General features: G+C 37.5%; 1 protein-coding gene across 4 annotated transcripts in view; it reads right to left on the reverse strand.

Annotated features, from left to right (window-relative positions):
• pcx (pecanex) overlaps window positions 1-23,333 on the reverse strand; it is a 514,715-nt gene that overhangs the window by 10,795 nt on the left and 480,587 nt on the right. For 3 of the 4 annotated variants that reach the window (XM_067155270.2, XM_067155269.2, XM_067155268.2), the window contains 2 exons: window positions 17,621-17,761; window positions 16,532-16,620 (listed from right to left, as the gene is read on the reverse strand). In XM_067155270.2, the coding sequence (XP_067011371.2) occupies window positions 16,532-16,620; window positions 17,621-17,761 (230 nt within the window). Of the gene's footprint in view, window positions 1-16,379; window positions 16,621-17,620; window positions 17,762-23,333 lie in introns of all 4 variants that reach the window. The other variant, XM_068229749.1, reaches the window with a different exon arrangement.

Below are 23,333 nucleotides of genomic sequence, written 5' to 3' on the forward strand. Positions count from 1 at the left end.
TTCCCAAAAATTATTGATAACCTAGTGATCTAGGATCATTACTAGAGACGGGAATTATAGGCACGAATAGGTTAGAATGCAAACGTATTTAACCAAGGCGCAGGTGCATGTTACCCGCATGACGGTTCTGCAGTGAGATTTTCATACATATTATCGATCTGGACAAACAAAACCCCTAAAATTTATGCAACTCCCCGACATAACTGTAGAGCGGCTAGATTACACTTGCGCCTTCTTCAAATACGTTTGCATTCTAACCTATTCGTGCCTATAATTCCTGTCTCTAATCATTACTGAAGAAGAATCAACTATGAATAAAAAAGGATGTCTCTTTTAATGCAATATTGTAACCCATTCGGCCAATAATGAGACTCCCACACATTTTTTATACATTCTGCACCAATTATGAAAACTATTATTTCAGCATTGTAGTCACTCTTGTATCCTTGATGCTGACTGTGAGCTATAAACAACATACCTCTAATTTGCAAGTAATTAACTTCATTGTCCATGTTTATTAACTTAACCACTGTGTTTTGATTTTTATCCATTTTTATCTATATCGATGTGTAGCATAATTTAACAAATTGACAGTAATAGGCAAAGACACACAGTAGAACCTCGATTATACATTCCCAGAAATAACGTTTTCCCGCATTCTTCGTTCAAATTATGTGGTCCCGTGAGCATCCTAATTAAATCACGTTGTAAAAATTCCGCATTATCCGTTCCTCGAAGAAACTATTTCCCGGATCAACCGTCCAGAAATGTCAGTCCCATCAACGGTAAATCCTCGATCATGCGTTTTTCAAAAAACTGTATGTTACGACAGGATGGGTACGGCATACTTACTGATCTTGGTGTTGACGTCCCGTCATTGTGGTAATTTGAAGAAGTACTGTACTGGAAAAGCGATCGGCGGTGAACTTGCATAAGGGATCATCTTAGCATCGCATTCGGCTAGTATCCTCGGAAATCATAAAGCAGACAATTGGAAGAAGACAGATCACATTTCGACAGCTCTATTTGAAGACGGAACGAGTTTCGTTAAATGTTCGTACTTGCAAAACGTCTACATTATGTTCAGGGTTAGATGTTTATTTTTTTACTTTTCTCGAGTGTATCACCAAACAGGTTTTCGGCATTTCCCTCAGGGCGCTGTATAGTCACTGGGCTTTCAGGCAGGAATCTTAAGTAACACAAGTTTAGTATTTTAATATTATCGTATACGATTATGTTATCGAGACCAGAACAGATGTTGCACCTTACATACATAAAGCCATGGGAGGATTTGGAATTGCCTATTACAGTTTTCGTCCCAGTATAAGACTGGGAATTTCACGTTTTTGTGTTAAAATGTTATAAAAGCTGCGGTTGTTTTATTTGCGCACGTTACATTTAAAAACTTTGTATCATTTCGCACTCGTACCAACTTGAACAGCGAGCGCCCTTTCCAGCTGAGCTAGGTCGTGAATAATCGTAATTTCAGAAGTGTTAATGATATATTTGATTGTGATTAGTGACGAGCAGAATTAAATATACGGTAATGCATTTGAGAACTTGAGGATTGATACTTTCAAAACCATATTCTCGAGTTCAACATAACTTTTAAAAGTCGATGTAGGCCTAATTTACGCGGTACAAGATTTCCATAAACTGACTAGGAACAGTATACCGGTGACCACATTACAATGGAAGATTAAAAAAGAAAGGATTTTGCTATCATGTTGGACACTTTTGTATCTAATGTGCTTTGTTTTATTAGATTAGACTATGAACAACTACTTGTGGTCGATTGTTGTTTGGCTTGGCGTTACGGATATTAGATTTTTCGAAGAGTTTGGCTGATCAAAGTTGCTGAACTGAAATAAGTTTTCAAAGGAATATGACGAAGTTTTCAGAGGAAACAGAAGAAGTTTCCCCGGTAAAACTGAATGTAAAGTTTCAAGATTTTTCAGTCGCGTACCGATAATTAACGTTTGAAGCCAGCCCCGCGGTCTAACTTGCCTGCCTCTCACCCGGAGGGCCCGGGTTCAATTACTGGCCAGGTCAGGCATTTTTGGCTGGTTCTAGGTTCAGTCATTCTACAATTACCTTTTATTGAGGAGCTATTTAATGGCGATATGGCGACCGCAGTCTAGAGAGCCAGGAATAACGGCCGGGACTCGTCACACTGACTATGTGTCACCTCAATCTGCAGGCCTTTGGACCGAGGGAAGTTGCTTGGTAGGCGGAAGGTCCATTCGGGCTGTAGTTTGGTTTGGTTTAGGGGCGTTTGTAAGATTATGAGTATACATGTTTCATTTTTGTGATGTTTAGCCAAATTGTTGATGATTCATTCATCCCCAGATTTTCGGTTTTCCCGCGTTGTACGGTTTTTTCTGCGGTCCCTCCAAAAACGGAGAATCGAGGTTCCACTGTAGTCTTCTCTAGATGATCTTATAAACATTCTTCACTACTTAACGATTTATATGGAAAAAGGTAACAATTAGCTAAGGGGGAGGAGGTAAAAGAGGGGCTTAAAAACAATTACTAATTACAAACTTAATAAACTTATGTAAACTGTGAGTCTATCATAATGTTCATCTAAGAAGTCTCTGTATACACTGTGATCAATAAAAAATGAGTGTAAAATGTGTCTTTTTACTGCAATGTGTTCATGAAAACCTCATTAGCAGATCTCAAAATTGACGAGACTCATATTTCTTTGTAGAAAAACAAAGGCTCGTGATGGCTATAAGTGCGGGGCCTTCTGCGATTGAATGGTCATTATGAAGTTGATATTTTGCAATTGTGACCTCAAAATTAAAGTGTCCCAAGATTTTTTGCTAGTCTTGCAGTGGTCTCCCTGCTGCCAATACGGCGTTACATTTAGTGTTTAAGTAGTGAAGTACGTTTTTAAGTAGTTAACTATGTTTTTGAGATCATCTTGAGAAGACACTTCTGTTTTTAATGTTCTTACCTAAAAAAAGATATCTGTGGCTGATGTTTACAGTAAAACAAAACATGTACTACTACTACTTGCTTAAGACACACAACATATTGTATCGATAAGGTGGAACAATCACTGTCAATTTGTTAAAAACATAAAAATAAAAATCTCTAAGTCTCGTGGACTCGATGGAAAGTCTCCTACAAGCATTCATCAACGAAACATTTTCAAAATCATCGTAACTACCACAGCCTAGGTGCACTTCTATCTCGAGGCTCAGAGTAGTTGTATCTGTGAGTGAGAACACAGTCAGGGGGAGACTCCATGGACCAGCACTTCTGCTGCAACACCAGAGAAACTAGCTTTTGGGACGTGTATTGTTCAGTGACGAGTCCAGATTCAACATGACAGAAGAGCAAGCGTATGGAGAATGGTTTGTCCCCTGTACCTCTGCTAAGATTACATCGTTTAGAGGAGGTTCCATAATGGTGTGAGGTGGCATAACTTCAGATGACCGTTCCGATCTTGCAAAAACTTTGTGCTTGTGCATGATAATGCAAGACCCCAAGCTACTGAAGAGTTTCTTCCCACTCTGGAATGACTGGCCAGGAGTGCAGACCTCAACCCTCTTCAGCATGTGTGGGACAGGTTTGGTCGTCACATTCAATGTCAAGTTTTCAACAATTAGCTGAATTAAAGGTGGTGGTGCAAGAACAATGGGAAAACAAACCATAACGGGACATCCGGGGCTTGATCAGAATCATGTCCAGAAGATTTGCGGCGATAATTGCAGTAAGGGGGGCAATATATCCTATTGATCACATAATCAATATCCAAGAAGTTTCCAGAACATTTCCTTAAACTCACACAGCCGAGTGCAGAAACAATGACTGGTTTTAAGCCTTAGGCAACGTCTAAGTTACTCACGGTCTTCCATTGGATAAGCAATGTTCATGTATTGATGTTGATTCCCATAGGGAACCTGAAATATTTGTCCCGAATGAGTAAATTTACTTTGACGGCCAGGCAGGCATCGATTTTTGGTTATGAGACGAAGTCTCTCATAGTGCCGGTGGCTCCAAGTGGCATCCACGGTACGCACTAGCCATGTGTCTTGGTGGGTGTGCTATTTACCAACTGATGAGCCTGACTTAGCACACTGGGGTGAAACACTAGCAACCAGGAATGAGTTACCTGGAAAACCTAATAACGGACCATTTATATTGGTAAACAATGTTCCGGCCGTGTTTATTAGACGTCGTTTTAAGTTTCAGTATTGGTTTGAAAATTGAAGTATCTTCCAAGCAATTCTTTGCTTGTCGTAGCCAATGAAATTCGTCGTGTGCACCAAACATTAGGTAGCTGTCGTCTTCCTACACGTTACTCAAATATGACTAAACATGAGCATGACTTGCCGACAGATAAGAATATCGCTTTTGGTGAAAATAAAATCTCGTAATATTATCAACACTAAAGCGACATGCCACCGTACGAGGAAGTGTTGTTACGGTGAGTGTAATCTAAATAGCTTCTGGGAAGGGAAGATGATATCTGGCAAATACTATACTATGGCCACAGCTCTTCCCTCCCAGTCCTATCTTATAGCTGCCGAATTAGCGCGACACACACATCACTATTATGTGTGCTTACTGGGCAGTAATCCCTCCCGGTTGATGCACGAGACAGCTCTCTGACAATCGGGACAGGTTGTTGTCGATGTGACCCATAATTCCAGGAAAATTATCCCAAATATAACAAAATATAGATCTTTTGAAAAATCGCAGCTAGTAGAAATTGAGAATAATTTTGTAAGAAATAACTCCCGAAATTTCTATCAGACCTTTAAGAATAACCTGAAAGGTTATCAATCCCGGACCATTTGCTTCAGAGATGCAATGCAATGCCGAGAATTGTGATATTCTGGCAAAACACATCGAACACCTGCTGAACTGCCCTGAGCCAAATAATAAGTTAGAATTTTAGGAAATTCAGGAAAATCTAGAAGCTGATTCACCTCCAACAGCGGAAGAAATTAAGGAAGCATTAAAAAATCTTAAAAATAACAAAGCTAGTGGGGAAGACTCCATAACAGCTGAACTTTTAAAATGGGCTGAACCAAAAATTATAGAAGATCTATAAATAATCTTTGAAGAAATTTGGGAAACAGAAAAGATCCCAGAGGATTGGAAAGTGGCTCTAATACATCCATTACACAAGAAGGGTAACAAGCAAGATGTCAACAACTACAGAGGCATATCTCTCTTGCCAGTTGCTTACAAGATATTTTCAACAATACTACTAAATAGAGTAAAATTGACACTGGACAGTCAATTAGGTGAATATCAAGGTGGATTTAGAGAGGGAAGATCTTGCTCTGAACAGATTTTCAACCTGAAATCTATAATTCGACACAGATTAATAAACTCCAAAGACATAGTTGTAATATTTATTGACTTAAAAAAAAAAAGCTTTTGACTCTGTTGATAGGGAAACCCTAGATAAAGTAATCCAGGAATTTGAAGTTAAAACTAAATTGGCAAACCTAATTCATGAAACACTTACAGACACTATCTCGAAAGTAAAATTTATGGGTGAAATATCTTGACCTTTCAAAATAAATACCGGTGTCAGGCCATCGCCCTATCTCCACTCCTTTTCAATTGTGTCATGGAGAAAATTGTAAGAATTTGAAATGAAAAACTGAAAGAATCCAAAATATGGACACTCATGCTGGGGAAGAAGAACAAAGGTGTTGCAATAAATTGCCTAGCATTTGCAGATGACTTTGCCATACTTTCAGAATGCCTTACAGATGCAGCAATGCAAGTCAATATCCCTGAAAAGACAGCCAACATGACAGGCTTGAGAATCTCTCTCATAGTGCATTGGCACTGCCGGTGGCTACAATTAGCCTGCGCAGTGGCCTCCACGGTACGCACTATCCAGCGTCTTGGTAGGTGTGCTAGGTACCAACTGATGAGCCCAGCCTAACACACAGGGGCGAAACGCTGGCAACCAGGAATGAGTTAGCTGGAAAATTTATAATGTCCAATAACGGACCATTTATATTGGTATTATAAATTTACTCATTCGGAACAATTATTTCTGATTCCCTATGGGAATCAACATCTACATCATCTGATGGCCCAGCAGGCATCAATTTTTGATAATGAGACAATGTCTCTCATAGTGCATTGGCACTGCCGGTGGCTACAATTACCCTACGCAGTGGCCTCCACGGTATGCACTATCCAGCGTCTTGGTAGGTGTGCTAGGTACCAACTGATGAGCCCAGCCTAGCACACAGGGGCGAAACGCTGGCAACCAGGAATGAGTTAGCTGGAAAATTTATAATGTCCAATAACGGACCATTTATATTGGTATTATAAATTTACTCATTCGGAACAATTATTTCCGATTCCCTATGGGAATCAACATCTACATCATCTGATGGCCCAGCAGGCATCAATTTTTGATAATGAGACAATGTCTCTCATAGTGCATTGGCACTGCCGGTGGCTACAATTAGCCTACGCAGTGGCCTCCACGGTATGCACTATCCAGCGTCTTGGTAGGTGTGCTAGGTACCAACTGATGAGCCCAGCCTAGCACACAGGGGCGAAACGCTGGCAACCAGGAATGAGTTAGCTGGAAAATTTATAATGTCCAATAACGGACCATTTATATTGGTATTGAGAATCTCTGCCAAGAAAACAAATTTTTTGACGAATATAAAAAGTGCCCCAAAGTTTTTAGTAGCGGATATTGGTCAAATAGAAAAGGTAAAGAAATTCAAATATTTGGGTGAGACAATTCAAGAAAATGGTTTAGAAAAATCTGCTATAGAGGAGAGGACACAAAAGATGGAGAGAGAATGCTTACAACAAAAAGTGCTTATCAAGAAAACTTAAAATAAAGCACTACAACACAAGCAGAATGCCTGTATGCCAGCGAATGTCCAGCACTGAACTACAAGCTCGATAAATTAGAAATATTAGAAAGAAGAATTATAAGGAAAATATGAGGTCCTCTAAAAATTGCAGAGTTTTTGAAATTAAGAAGTAACAATGAAATTTACCAGAACATAGAAAGCATATCAGAAACAATAAGAAAAAGGAGATTGCTATTTCTTGGGCACATTTACAGAATGGATGACAATAGACTAACTAAACGAATCTTCAAGTACCTTTGGGAAAAGAAATCAACTACCACCTGGATTCAAGAAGTCAAGAAAGACCTGGAAAGGAACAACATAGAGAAGAAGAATTATTGGAAAGAAAGATTTTTAGGTAGAAAGTCTTACAAATAGAAGGATTCCAAGGGAGGAAGGAAAAGAAAACAGGCACAAAGTGGACTGAAGACAGGAAAAAGAAGCACAGTGAAACAATGAAAGAATACTGGAAGAAAAGGAAAGAACTAAGGAGGAAGAATTGAAATTGTAACGTGGTCCTTAGAAGGCCGGAACGCAAGAGGAAGAAGAAAATATATCAGTTGCCAAGAATTGTAGTCAAACTGATTGTCCCTTGTATATTATGTTTCACGGTACACAACCTCTGATTGTGATTCCCTTCTAAAATTTGAGGGTAAACAGTGTTCTCGGCAGTGTATAAACATGGCTAGTTGAACACTGGTTTTAGACAGTGTCTAATGAATAAATAACATCTTTGCCAATGTGGCAGCCATACTTAGACACTGTTTAACTGCAAACATTGTCTAAATACCGTTTCTGTAAAAAGCCCATATAATTTAAATGAATAGCTTCGATAATCAGAAAATCTGCAGATTCCACTTCTTTTAATTTTAAAAACTACCTTCAAAATGTACTGAGCATTGTTGTTTTTGGATTAGGTATGGGAAGATTATTTCGTTCAGTAATGTTTTGAAAAAAAAATACATTTTGCTACCTTAAACATTAAAATATGAAGTGTTGCTTTTTTTTTTTTTTTTTTTTTTAGAAGGCAGTCTATATCGTCTTATAATGATGTGTCGTATAAAATATTTCTTAAAGGAAACAATTGAATTTCCACCTTATCAACACTAAACAAATCTGCAAATAAAAGTCATATAAAGTATAAAATAAAAATACATTCACGCACATTTGTAGTTAAGGAGAGTTAAAAGGATGAAATCGATAAACATACACTGAAAATAACTGAAATGAGAGTTACATTCAAACTGTTTCTTAAAATTGCAATTTCCATATGAGTGAAGTATGAGGAAATAAGACAGAAGTCATCATGCTTAAACATTAATTTGAACATAACATTTTCATAATTAAAGGCTCAGTCGTTTCTTGACAAATGCCCTTGATGAAAGAAGCGTGAAATAATAAAAATTCCAGTTGTAAAAATGATTCTGACTGAAGCCAACGTGGAACAACCAGGCGGTTCATAAGCCACAAATGAAGGAGGCCAAAATTATGGCTGAAATATGTAAAAAGAAAAAAAAAAATTACACTGGCATTCCACCTGATCTGGTTGGCAGTCAGGCAGCGCTCAGCACAGCACAACTGAAACCTTATCAACATGACAACATGGAGCATGATAGGAAAACTTAAAACGGTCCACCTTTTCAATACAAAAATGTTATAGTTTATTTATAACATGTATTTGTACTTGGAACTAGTTTCAACGCTGATTTGCGTCATCATCAGCCAAACTGTGGGAATAGGCAAGCATTTAGGCATTTATATTACACAAGGCGTTACATTAAACAATACACATCTTACAAGGAGATAAAAACAGGGACGAGTATAGAAACAAATGAATCGTTGAGAAAACAAAAGTTATACATATTAAAAATAACCTTAACCACACATCTTGCAGTGCGAAAGTGTTCTTCTTGAATGATTCCTGAATATAAAACACACGTGCACACATTTCTGAAGAGCCAGCAGGCAGGACAAAGTAAAGTGAAACCTTAAGAGTTCTCATTTTTCTATGTTCTGACTAACTAATGAAGTCTCCCTTGAGTTATACAAAACAGGAAATTCTCCTTCACTCTCAACAATAGCTATAAAGACCAACGGTAAAATTTCATTTTAAATATTGTGCAGAGACGTGAAAGCATGATTTTGAACATGATATAACTCCTTCATATAACCCAGTTTTTTTACACAAGGTGTTACATTAAATAATACACATCTTACGACGAGATAAAAACAGGGACGAATGTAGAAACACATGCATCGTTGAGAAAGCAAAGTTATACATATTAAAAATAAGCTTAACCACACAACTTGCAGTGCGAAAATATTTGCCTTGAGTGATTCCTGAATACAAAACGCACGCGCACACACTTCTAAAGAGCCAGCAGGCGGGGAAAAAATAAGGTGAAACCTTAATAGTTCTTCTGAGAAGAGTTCATCATTCTTTCTATGATCTGACTAACTAATGAAGTCTCCCTTGAGTTCCTGATAAACATACACAACAGGAAATTAAACAATACACATCTTACAAGGAGATGAAAACAGGGAAAGTTATACATATTAAAAATAACCTTAACCACACATCTTGTAGTGCGAAAATATTCGTCTTGAATGATTCCTGAATACAAAACACACGCGCACACATTTCTGAAGAGCACGCAGGCAGGAAAAAGTAAAGTGAAACCTTAAGAGTTCTTCTGAGAAGAGTTCACTAATTTTTTCTATGTTCCGACTAACTAATGAAGTCTCCCTTGAGTTCCTGATAAACATACACAACAGGAAATTCTCCTTCACTCTCAACAATAGCTATAAAGACCAACGGTAAATTTCATTTTAAATATTGTGCAGAGACGTGAAAGCATGATCTTGAATATAATATAACTCCTTCATTTAACCCAATTTTTTAGACAAGGTGTTACATTAAACAATACACATCTTACGAGGAGATAAAAACAGGGATGAATGTAGAAACAAATGCATTGTTGAGAAAGCAAAAATTATACATATTAAAAATAAGCTTAACCACACAACTTGCAGTGCGAAAATATTTGCCTTGAGTGATTCCTGAATACAAGACGCACGCGCACACATTTCTGAAGAGCCAGCAGGCAGGAAAAAGTAAGGTGAAACCTTAAGAGTTCTTCTGAGAAGAGTTCATCATTCTTTCTATGTTCCGACTAACTAGTGAAGTCTCCCTTGAGTTCCTGATAAACATACACAACAGGAAATTCTCCTTAACTCTCAACAATAGCTATAAAAGACCAACGGTAAATTGTATTTTAAATACTGTGCAGAGATGTGAAAGCATGATCTTGAACATGATATAACTTCTTCATTTAACCACATTTGAAAGTCTCTCTCTATATTACATAGCTTCATTAACACACCATTCTGTAGATGCACAAAATAATCTTGTAAACTTCACAGGTCCGGTATTCAGCTCGACAAGAATATAAAATAGGTATTAAGGAATACGTTGTTGAGAGTTTGGAGGATGACTGTGCCAGTATTTGTGGTGTATTGTTGCAGCGTTACGTGTAGGGTGGGGGCAGGTTTCTATGATGTTTATTGCGGGACATGAGGCGGTAAAGCTATGGCGCGAGATGAAGAGGAACAGAGCGTGTTGGACAGTTTAGGTCTGGGGAGCGGCCGTTGTTGGGTTAGGAGGGGAGAGGGAAGGAGCGGTAGGGGAGGAGGAGTGGAAGGAGGGGAAATATGGAGGGTGATGTGGTGAAAGTGTGTGGCGTGACAAAGTATTATGCATAATCTGAAAGACAGATCTGTTTTTCGGGATATTCATGTTTTTGAAAAAGTCAATGAGAAAGTCGAATAGGATCTTTGGTTTCTCTGAGATATCATTTAAGTTTAGGTTGGGATTGAAATATTGGTCTAAATGAATATAGAGGTTTTCAGTGACGTCTAGGAAAGAACCTTTGTTTAGAATATCTAATACCTCAAGATCTTGATTTATTTCAGTAAAGTTGTGCTTAAATTCTTTTATATGTAGGCTGACCACGGAAAAACGGTTGTGTTTTATGGCATTGACATGTTCTGCATATCTGATTTTAAAGCTGCGTCCTGTTTGCCCTAGGTAAGAACTTTTGCAGTCTTGGCAAGAAAACCTATATACACCTGATTTAGAAAAAGGACTACTTTTATTTATTGATGAAGAGTTGTGTAGGATCTCTGTGCTTCTATTGTTAGTACGAAAGGCTATTTGAACGTTGTGTTTTTTAAAAACGTTAGTGACGTTGTAAATTTCTTTATTGAAGGTAAATGTGGAAAACGTGGCAGTGCTAGTATTGTCTTTTATTAGGGTGGTTTTTGGGCGGTGTCTGAATTTATTGATTATTCTTTCAATAAAGGATTCATTATATCCATTGAATTTTGCTATAGAGCGAATGGTGTTCAATTCTTTATTTAAGTTTTTTCTTGACATCGGAATTTTGAATGCTCGGTCTACTAAGCTATTATATGTAGCCGCTTTGTGTGTTTGGGGGTGTAGTGAGTCATTTCTTATAGTAGTGGCCATTTGAGTGGGCTTTCTATAGATACTATATGTGAACGAAGAGGGGTGCCTATTGATTGTTAGGTCTAGGAAGTTGATGGAGTTGTTTGTCTCTGATTCTAAGGTAAATTTAATGTCATGATCAATATTATTAAGGTTTTTGAGGGTGGATGGTGCGTCTATGGAGCGTTCATCTAGGATTATAAATGTGTCATCTACGTACCTAGCCCAGAATTGGATATTAGCAAATTTGATGTTATTGTCGATGGCGGTGTTCACTAATTCTACAAACTAAACAGTTTCAAGCTTCAACCATATCATTCAATACACTCCTTTGATATAGTCAACATGTATCCCAGTATAAACACCAACTCATTATTCCCGATCATCAAAAAGAACTTACTTGCTAACAACCAACTAAGTAAACTAGAAGTTCAAGACTTTATGACCATATTAAGATTACTAATTAACAATAACTACTTCACATTCGATAAGATCATTTACAAACAAGATGGTTTGGCTATGGGTTCACCAGCCTCAGGAATTTTAGCAGAGATCTACCTTGATTTCCTAGAGCACACCGCCATCGACAATAACATCAAATTTGCTAATATCCAATTCTGGGCTAGGTACGTAGATGACACATTTATAATCCTAGATGAACGCTCCATAGACGCACCATCCACCCTCAAAAACCTTAATAATATTGATCATGACATTAAATTTACCTTAGAATCAGAGACAAACAACTCCATCAACTTCCTAGACCTAACAATCAATAGGCACCCCTCTTCGTTCACATATAGTATCTATAGAAAGCCCACTCAAATGGCCACTACTATAAGAAATGACTCACTACACCCCCAAACACACAAAGCGGCTACATATAATAGCTTAGTAGACCGAGCATTCAAAATTCCGATGTCAAGAAAAAACTTAAATAAAGAATTGAACACCATTCGCTCTATAGCAAAATTCAATGGATATAATGAATCCTTTATTGAAAGAATAATCAATAAATTCAGACACCGCCCAAAAACCACCCTAATAAAAGACAATACTAGCACTGCCACGTTTTCCACATTTACCTTCAATAAAGAAATTTACAACGTCACTAACGTTTTTAAAAAACACAACGTTCAAATAGCCTTTCGTACTAACAATAGAAGCACAGAGATCCTACACAACTCTTCATCAATAAATAAAAGTAGTCCTTTTTCTAAATCAGGTGTATATAGGTTTTCTTGCCAAGACTGCAAAAGTTCTTACCTAGGGCAAACAGGACGCAGCTTTAAAATCAGATATGCAGAACATGTCAATGCCATAAAACACAACCGTTTTTCCGTGGTCAGCCTACATATAAAAGAATTTAAGCACAACTTTACTGAAATAAATCAAGATCTTGAGGTATTAGATATTCTAAACAAAGGTTCTTTCCTAGACGTCACTGAAAACCTCTATATTCATTTAGACCAATATTTCAATCCCAACCTAAACTTAAATGATATCTCAGAGAAACCAAAGATCCTATTCGACTTTCTCATTGACTTTTTCAAAAACATGAATATCCCGAAAAACAGATCTGTCTTTCAGATTATGCATAATACTTTGTCACGCCACACACTTTCACCACATCACCCTCCATACTTCCCCTCCTTCCACTCCTCCTCCCCTACCGCTCCTCCCCTCTCCCCTCCTAATCCAACAACGGCCGCTCCCCAGACCTAAACTATCCAACACGCTCTGTTCCTCTTCATCTCGCGCCATAGCTTTACCGCCTCATGTCCCGCAATAAACATCATAGAAACCTGCCCCCACCCTACACGTAACGCTGCAACAATACACCACAAATACTGGCACAGTCATCCTCCAAACTCTCAACAACGTATTCCTTAATACCTATTTTATATTCTTGTCGAGCTGAATACCGGACCTGTGAAGTTTACAAGATTATTTTGTGCATCTACAGAATGGTGTGTTAATGAAGCTATGTAATATAGAGAGAGACTTTCAAATGTGGTTAAATGAAGAAGTTATATCATGTTCAAGATCATGCTTTCACATCTCTGCACAGTATTTAAAATACAATTTACCGTTGGTCTTTTATAGCTATTGTTGAGAGTTAAGGAGAATTTCCTGTTGTGTATGTTTATCAAGAACTCAAGGGAGACTTCACTAGTTAGTCGGAACATAGAAAGAATGATGAACTCTTCTCAGAAGAACTCTTAAGGTTTCACCTTACTTTTTCCTGCCTGCTGGCTCTTTAGAAATGTGTGCGCGTGCGTCTTGTATTCAGGAATCACTCAAGGCAAATATTTTCGCACTGCAAAGTTGTGTGGTTAAGCTTATTTTTAATATGTATAATTTTTGCTTTCTCAACGATGCATTTGTTTCTACATTCATCCCTGTTTTTATCTCCTCGTAAGATGTGTATTGTTTAATGTAACACCTTGTCTAAAAAATTGGGTTAAATGAAGGAGTTATATTATATTCAAGATCATGCTTTCACGTCTCTGCACAATATTTAAAATGAAATTTACCGTTGGTCTTTATAGCTATTGTTGAGAGTGAAGGAGAATTTCCTGTTGTGTATGTTTATCAGGAACTCAAGGGAGACTTCATTAGTTAGTCGGAACATAGAAAAAACTATGAACTCTTCTCAGAAGAACTCTTAAGGTTTCACTTTACTTTTTCCTGCCTGCGTGCTCTTCAGAAATGTGTGCGCGTGTGTTTTGTATTCAGGAATCATTCAAGACGAATATTTTCGCACTACAAGATGTGTGGTTAAGGTTATTTTTAATATGTATAACTTTCCCTGTTTTCATCTCCTTGTAAGATGTGTATTGTTTAATTTCCTGTTGTGTATGTTTATCAGGAACTCAAGGGAGACTTCATTAGTTAGTCAGATCATAGAAAGAATGATGAACTCTTCTCAGAAGAACTATTAAGGTTTCACCTTATTTTTTCCCCGCCTGCTGGCTCTTTAGAAGTGTGTGCGCGTGCGTTTTGTATTCAGGAATCACTCAAGGCAAATATTTTCGCACTGCAAGTTGTGTGGTTAAGCTTATTTTTAATATGTATAACTTTGCTTTCTCAACGATGCATGTGTTTCTACATTCGTCCCTGTTTTTATCTCCTCGTAAGATGTGTATTATTTAATGTAACACCTTGTGTAAAAAACTGGGTTATATGAAGGAGTTATATCATGTTCAAAATCATGCTTTCACGTCTCTGCACAATATTTAAAATGAAATTTTACCGTTGGTCTTTATAGCTATTGTTGAGAGTGAAGGAGAATTTCCTGTTTTGTATGTTTATCAGGAACTCAAGGGAGACTTCATTAGTTAGTCAGAACATAGAAAAATGAGAACTCTTAAGGTTTCACTTTACTTTGTCCTGCCTGCTGGCTCTTCAGAAATGTGTGCACGTGTGTTTTATATTCAGGAATCATTCAAGAAGAACACTTTCGCACTGCAAGATGTGTGGTTAAGGTTATTTTTAATATGTATAACTTTTGTTTTCTCAACGATTCATTTGTTTCTATACTCGTCCCTGTTTTTATCTCCTTGTAAGATGTGTATTGTTTAATGTAACGCCTTGTGTAATATAAATGCCTAAATGCTTGCCTATTCCCACATTTTGGCTGATGATGACGCAAATCAGCGTTGAAACTAGTTCCAAGTATAAATACATGTTATAAATAAACTATAACATTTTTGTATTGAAAAGGTGGACCGTTTTAAGTTTTCCTATCATCCTTTCTCAGTTCAATACGGACAAAAATGAAATTTCTAGGTTTAAATTAAAACATGGAGCATCACACAAGCTGTCTGCTTGTTCCATGTTGGCTTCAGTCAGAATCATTTTTACAATTAATGTTTAAGCATGATGACTTCAATCTTATTTACTCATAATTCAGTCATATGGACACTGCAATTTTAAGAAACAGTTTTAATGTAACACTCATTTTAGAGATTTTTCAGTGTATGTTTGATTATCAATTTCATCATTTTAACCACTTTTAACCACAAATGTACGTCAGTTTTCATGACTGAAGAACGCCAAACTTATGGCCGAAACATGTACCCAACGTATTTGTTCGTTAGAGATATAAAGATTTGTATTGTGTAGAATAAGGTGGAACTTCAACTGTTTCCTTTCAAGGAATATTTTGTATGACTTAAGTCAATACAAAAGAAAACACATTAGATTCATAAATTGTAGTAACAAAGATGTTCATTTACAAGTTTCTATGGCACCTGTGCTTTGTAACGGAAGACTACCATGACCTGCCACACACTGGTGTCTTGAACATGGAAATGTTCTGATGTCCAGGACTCGAACAGTATAGAAAGTTCCTACAGAGCATGCAAGGAAAGACCAGACTAAACAGAACACAAAATAAGGAGTAGGTGTTCACAGAACAGGCACTTCGCACATACGATGCAAATTTAAAATGAGCAGATTCCTTCCGGGAAATTGTTCACTGAAGAGACAGCTAGTGTGTGTCTGGAAACGGGAATGGACAAAGACGTTAGCGTCACTCCTACAAGTTTCAAGTTGAATATTATGTCACAGTTGGAAATAGACGTTTGCTTCCAATGCTGGACGTCCTAATAGAATCAATTATATTTTACTGCAACATCTTTTACACACACACACACACACACACACACACACACACACACACACACACACACACACACACACACACACACACACACACACACACACACACACACACACACACACACACACACACACACACACACACACACACACACACACACACACACACACACACACACACACACACACACACACACACACACACACACACACACACACACACACACACACACACACACACACACACACACACACACACACACACACACACACACACACACACACAAAAAAGTTGGCAATATATCTTCTGACTCAACACACTAAATGTAGTTTTAAAAGAGAAGCTGTTGTCAGTCAATGTGAACTGGAATGCCGTCCCCTACCTGCGGAGCATACTACGACACACCTTCCGTGAAACCCTTCGAGAGGAGATGAACAGGTTCAGACGTGGCTGGCCCGCCAGACCATCGCCACTGCCCGATGCTATACTTCTGCTCCCAAGTCTTGAGTTCCCGTTTCAGCAATGGGAACGTACTTGTCATCGATCTTGACCAGCAATATGGTGCGGTCCACGTTGGAGCGCTTGTTGAGATCACGGTGTAGTGGCACCCATCTGTGCACCACCTGCAACAAACAGAACACTTATACACTCAAGCAGAGCGAGGATGTGAAATAAGGGTATCCAACACTTGTAAAACCAGGCTAATAATTAGCCGATATGGTATAACAAATGGACTTTTTCTTGCCATTCAATATCTGCGACCTTGGTATTCATAGGCTAAATGCAAACCATCAAAAAATGATCATATGACAAACTGAACAAAAGAGAACACACAACAGGGAAATTCTTCTATTCTAGCAGTGTTCACTAACCTGTGATTCTGAATAATTTGTATGTCTTATCAACCATTACAACAAGCTATCTTCAAGGAAAATTTCAGCACTGACAGGATATTTAAGTTTTTATGTGGAAAAATTCAATTAGTGTTTTAGATTAAAAAATGCAAAAGGAAACTTATGGATGTCAAGAACTGTGTCATCATTGAGGAAGACAATTTCTCCTCCAAGATTAACAATATGTTTTGAAAAGTACAAATGTAATTCCACCATTTACAGGTAATGGCAATGCTAACATCCAGACAGGAAAATATTACAATGTCACAAAAGAAATGGAGCACAATGGAGGCATAAGTAGTGGGCACTTGTTACGTTCAAGCATTTAAAAATGTTAACAGTTTATGGTCTGTCACTCTAACGCAGCAGGGTGACAGAAGGATGGCCTTAAGTTACATTTGTCTGGTTTCAAAATGGGAAATCACGTAGAACAATCTGCAGGGCTGCCTACCATCTCACTCTGAAAATGAGAATGTTTCACAAAGTGACAGGGATTGTTCATACATCATCATACAAGAATTCTTTCCTTTTAACTGAATTAAATATCTACTATTCAATTTATTTTACAGCACGACAGTAGTGCTTGTGATACGGCAAGGGAGCGGCTGGTTCAACGCTGACAAACCCTCGTTCGAAGTCTGATGTATGAACAATGCATTACCAACACAGCAAGCTTCCAACTTGTTCATATATCCTCGAAGAGCTAAAACACACAGATCATGTACATTACCTGCCCCTCCATTCCCTTCTCTGGAACCCAATCACGCCAGTGTGAACGTCCGCCTCGTGTCCTCATCCGCTCGTCCGGCCACACGACGTCGATCCGTCGACCCAGGTTCAGAGCGTCGTACACTTGCGATGGGTCCACGATCTGGGAGACAAAACAGTAACCAAGATTTGTTTACGGTGGAAGTGCGAAGACAGTAGTTACACCAGTCATCAGAAATGAGGGATTAACTGAACAGTAACCTAAGTTTTAAATGATCACACTTCCTCACAATAAAAGCATATCGCTAAAACGACTATGGAAAATCATTCATCATGCAATGAAAGTAACGAAAAGTTTCATGTATTTGGGAAATATAATTACAGAAATTACTTCACGAAAGAAAAAGATATAGCCATACTTCGACTGTGTGAGACCAAGAAGAAGGGTACAGGAGAGATTCCTCTGAAAGAAGGATACAGGTTGTGTTACAGCGGAAGACCTGAAGCAAAAAATGGAGTGGCCATCATACTTACAAAAGAAATACAAGAATATGTGGAATATACAAAATGCATCAGTGATAGGATCATGGTGATGAGACTCCAGTTTGAAAATGGTATGAAAGATCTATTTCAGTTGTATGCCCCACAAACGGGTTGCATAGATGAACATCTAGAGGACTTTTTAGAGGAAGTGGAGAGACAGATAGAAGATAAGGAAGTGCTATTGATGGGATATCTAAATGCACAAGTTGGAATGGAAAGACAAGGAAAGGAAGATGCATGAGGAACGGAGAAGCTGTCACTTTACAGAAAGAAAAAATTACAGGTCAAACAGTTGGTTGTAGCTGAAAAGCAGAAATGCAACGAAGATCTGGCTACCAAAATAATGCAGGATGGAAATAAAAAAATTGTTACAGTAGAATTCCGCTGTAACAAAAACCAATATAACGAAATTTTCAGAATAATGATTTTTGTGTTTGGACCCTTCCTTTTTCCCCTTAAAATATTAATTTTAACGAATTTCCTTAAAATTAAAATTAAGCTCTTTTCTTTACCAATGTGACCATATTTTCTCAAATTAAAACTAAAATTATTTCTGTTTTATGACCAACATTTTTCTTGTTACATTATTTTGTCTGGTACAAACAGGTGGGAACAATGGCAGGAGGGTACTTGGAATGAGGACATAAAGGCTAATTTAGGAATGAACTCGATGGATGAAGCTGTACGAATAAACTAGCTTCAGTGGTGGGATCATGTGAGGCGAATGGAGGAGAATAGGTTACCTAGGAGAATAATGTACTCTGTTACGGAGGGTAAGAGAAGTAGAGGTAGACCAAGACGACTATGGTTAGACTCGGTTTCTAATGATTTAAAGATAAGAGGTATAGAACTAAATGAGGCCACAACACTAGTTGCAAATCGAGGATTGTGGCGACGTTTAGTAAATTCACAGAGGCTTGCAGACTGAACGCTGAAAGGCACAACAGTCTATAATGATAATGTATGTATGCATTATTTCGTTATTCAGATGATACGATCGCCATTTTCCACATATGCACCGTACACGATTGAGAAGCCAATCACTTTTGTGTAACCAATATGCTTCGCCCATCATCCAATGTAAGACGTCACTCTATTAGCCGAGTAGGATCGCAATGTTTGTAATCCACCAATGAACGAGACAGTTTTGTTGCATCATGCATTGCATGTTTCTTCTTCGTATTTAATTAGCAAAGCAACGTGTTTCTGTTAAGGTTATATCATTAAACTTGCAAAGTTTGTGTGCATTTCGTTAAGTAAATAAGGTCATATCACTACAAATGGACAAGCAGAAGCAACAGCAGTTTTCGTTGAGTGAAAAACATGAAATACTTGAGGAAGTAGAGAAAGGCAGAAAGAAAGAAGTAGCGAAGAAGTATGGCATTAGCCCGTCAACACTTTCTACTTTTTTTAAAACAGAAAAGTAAGATAGAGGAAAACATTGATGCTGATGCCCTAGGTTGACAGTGTAAGAAGATCAGGATAGCCGACTACAAGGTGGACCAAGCTGTCTATACATGGTTTGTGGAAATGCGGAGTAAAAACATTCCAAAAAATGGTGACGAGACTCCAGTTTGAAAATGGCATGAAAGATCTATTTCAGTTGTATGCCCACAAACGGGTTGCACAGATGAACATCTAGAGGACCTTTCTGAGGAAGTGGAGAGACAGATAGAATACAAGGAAGTGCTATTGATGGGATATCTAAATTCACAAGTCAATGTAGCAAAGGCTTTTCAGTCTGTCAAACACATAGCAAATACAATGTAAATTAAAACACTAAAAGCATATCTGTAAAACACACACTAACATACAAAGAATGACATGTTTCGTTCTACAAGAACATCCTCAGATTCTATCAAATCACTTAAAATAAGCTTATGTATGTACAGTATTGTTTACGTAGCGTACATACATAAGCTTATTTTAAGTGATTTGATAGAATCTGAGGATGTTCTTGTAGAACGAAACATGTCATTCTTTGTATGTTAGTGTGTGTTTTACAGATATGCTTTTAGTGTTTTAATTTACATTGTATTTGCTATGTGTTTGACAGACTGAAAAGCCTTTGCTACATTTAACTAAGTCAACACTGGAAAACATGGCTTCATTTTTAACAAATCACAAGTCAATGGTCAATTTGGTAAAGAAAAGAACTCAATTTTAATTTGTTGAACTGAAACTACAAAAGTTGTTAAAATGAAATATTTTAACACAACTAATAGGGAAAAAAAAAAAAAAAATCATCTTGAGGCACTAAAGGGCACGGCGGTTCCACATGTTAGTGGCAGGTGAATAAATATCCTCTGCGGCTAAGAACTGTAGTTGTACTACGGAGCTTGCTCCACTAAAGATTGATAACCTTTGATAGTCAGATATGGAATAGTTTTTTAGTAAAAGAATTCCACTGTCCAACCCCTTAAGGATGGAGAAAACTACATCGGATTCGGTGGGTAGTCGCCTAAAAGACAAGAATGAATATGAACACTCAAAAATACATACATATAACCAAACATACAAATACAGAATCAAACATAAGCATTTTAACTACATTGCGACGCACAATATAAACTCCTTACTGAAAACCCGAAAGCTCAAGAACTTCACAGATGAATTAGATAGGCAAAATATTCTTGTGGTAGGGCTCCAAGAAATGAGATCCGCTTGAATCTCAAGGTTGTAGAGTGTACAATGGGTCATGAAACATTGCCCCCACTTTGGTACAGGATTTATAGTAAAATTGAAAATAATAGATTCCGTAATTGATTTTATTTGCTTTATATCGCACCGACACAGATAGGTCTTATGGTGACTATGGGAGGGGAAAGGCATAGGAATTGGAAGGAAGCAGGCGTGGCCTTAATTAAGGTACAGCCCCGGCATTTGTCTGGTGTGAAAATGGGAAACCATGGAAAACCATCTTCAGGGTTGCTGACAGTGGGGCTCGAACCCACTATCTCCCGATTACTGGATACTGGCCACAGTTAAGAGACTGCAGCTATCGAGCTCGGTGTAATTGATTTTAAAGCCATCTCGCAGAGAATTGCAATTCTAACTTTACAAACCACAAACAAACTTTACACCAACATAAATGCTCTTGCCCCTACCAATGAAAAACATTTCCTAACAAGAACTCTGCAAGAAGTCTATAATTTCTGGGATCTCCTTGATCAGACAATGAATTAAATAAATATGAATAACATCAAGATCCTTATAGGGGACTTTAACGCTCAACTGGGTAAGGAAAAGAAGTATTGAGACATAGTACATTTATGAGGAGCCCACTTTCCTACTAACAGAAATGGCCAAAGACTCATGGAAATTTGCAGAACCCATGGACTAATCTCCAAATATACATATTTTAAAAGAAAACCACACAAACTTCAAACTTAGGATCACCCTGATTGGACAAAAGGAGAATGGCAGCTAGACCATGTATGTATGGACAAATTCTTTCACAAGGAAATCCACAATGTCAAAATTCTAAGGGGAACAGACACTGGTTCAGATCATTACTTAATTAAAATAAAGATTAAATTTACTCCATTAAGAAGAAAAAGACAAAATAGAGTTGGAGAGAAAAGGACATACGACCCTCATCACTTAATCCAGAATGCCCAGTATCAGCAAAGAACAGGAATTACAAGACTAACAGACAATTTAGATGACCTAATACCAAATCTTAAACAGAATGCGGAAGATCTAGCTCCATTAAATTCAAAGAAAAATACATACCTAGTGGACCTCTGATTGTGATAGAATGCATGAAAAAAGACATCAAACTTGATTGAAATTTCAAGCCCACAAAACAGAAGAAAACGCCATGAACCTCAAGAATGTCAAAAAAGAATTCACACAAATTAAGAGAAAATATCAAAAAGATTTAATAAACTCTATTGAGGAAAATTATTACAAAATCAATTCTAGAGATTACAAAGCCTTTGGTAAACAATTGCAAAAAGACAACCCCCCACACTATTGTTGAAAAATAAAGATGGAAAAATAGCGCATAACAATAAGGATAACTCAGAAATCATGGCGGAAGCATTTAACAAGCTCTTGAACTGCCTCAGTACTTATCTTGGACAAAATTAGATATACAGTACATGTAAACGCTATCAAATACCGAAGATTCTCTGCAGTAGGACAACATATAAATGACTACAAACACAAATTTCAAGGCTTAGACCAAGACACAGATATCATCGAAATAATAAACAAAGGCCCTGCACTCGATTTAACAGAACAATTCTATATATCACTTGATCAGTACTAAAACCCTAATTATAATCTCAATGACCTCTCTGAAAAACCTACGATCTTGTTTGACACGTTCATTAAAATTTTAAATAATCTAAAAATACCCAAAAATCAATAAGTCTTCAAAACAATACATAACATGCTCAAGTATTACCCCTACTGCCCTCCGCGCCCACCTGATTATAGTCCCGCCTATCGCCCTTCCCCTCCCCCTCCCTCCCACTTAGAAACTCCACCCTTCTCTGCACTCGCGCAGATCCACCTTTACCTTCAGTTAGTCCGCTGGTTCCTCTCTGACACATCTAATATTGGCTTGGCATCCGAGGTGAGTCTTCTACTCTTTTATTAATAATATACATTCCTGGCTTACGTAATTCTAAATTCGCGGATTAGATTTTCTTATAGGTTCCGTCTTGGTTCAAGATCTTTCTCGAACAACCTATGTACTCGCAACTCAAAGCACAAGAATCTCTTCAATATCATCACAACAGAACTGCACTTAATCCAAAATGCTCTATCCACTAATATGATATAAACATACAAAATTAGAGTACAAAAAACTTATACATAGAATCTACCAACGGACATCCTATATGCCAACATCAAGGTGCAGTGACATCCAATCTATTAAGTCCAAGCTTAAGCCACATTCGAATACTTTCTAGATTTTACTGTACATACTTTTATGTAGAAACACTCATAACTAAGCATGTGTCTACTTCTTTTATAATGTTAAACATGGCTACAAAGCCTTCATAAACATAATCCTATTGTTCAACAGACAAATATGTCACTAAAAGCTGATGATTATACTTCACTTTCAATACTTTCTCCTTTTTTAACTAAAATACTAAGGTGTACACCTTATAAAAACAATCTTTTATCGCACTGACTGTCAGCTTATATATGTAGATACTTTTAATTATATTCAT

The sequence above is a fragment of the Anabrus simplex genome, chromosome 11 (assembly GCF_040414725.1).
Source record: "Anabrus simplex isolate iqAnaSimp1 chromosome 11, ASM4041472v1, whole genome shotgun sequence".
Taxonomy (NCBI): Eukaryota; Metazoa; Arthropoda; class Insecta; order Orthoptera; family Tettigoniidae; genus Anabrus; species Anabrus simplex.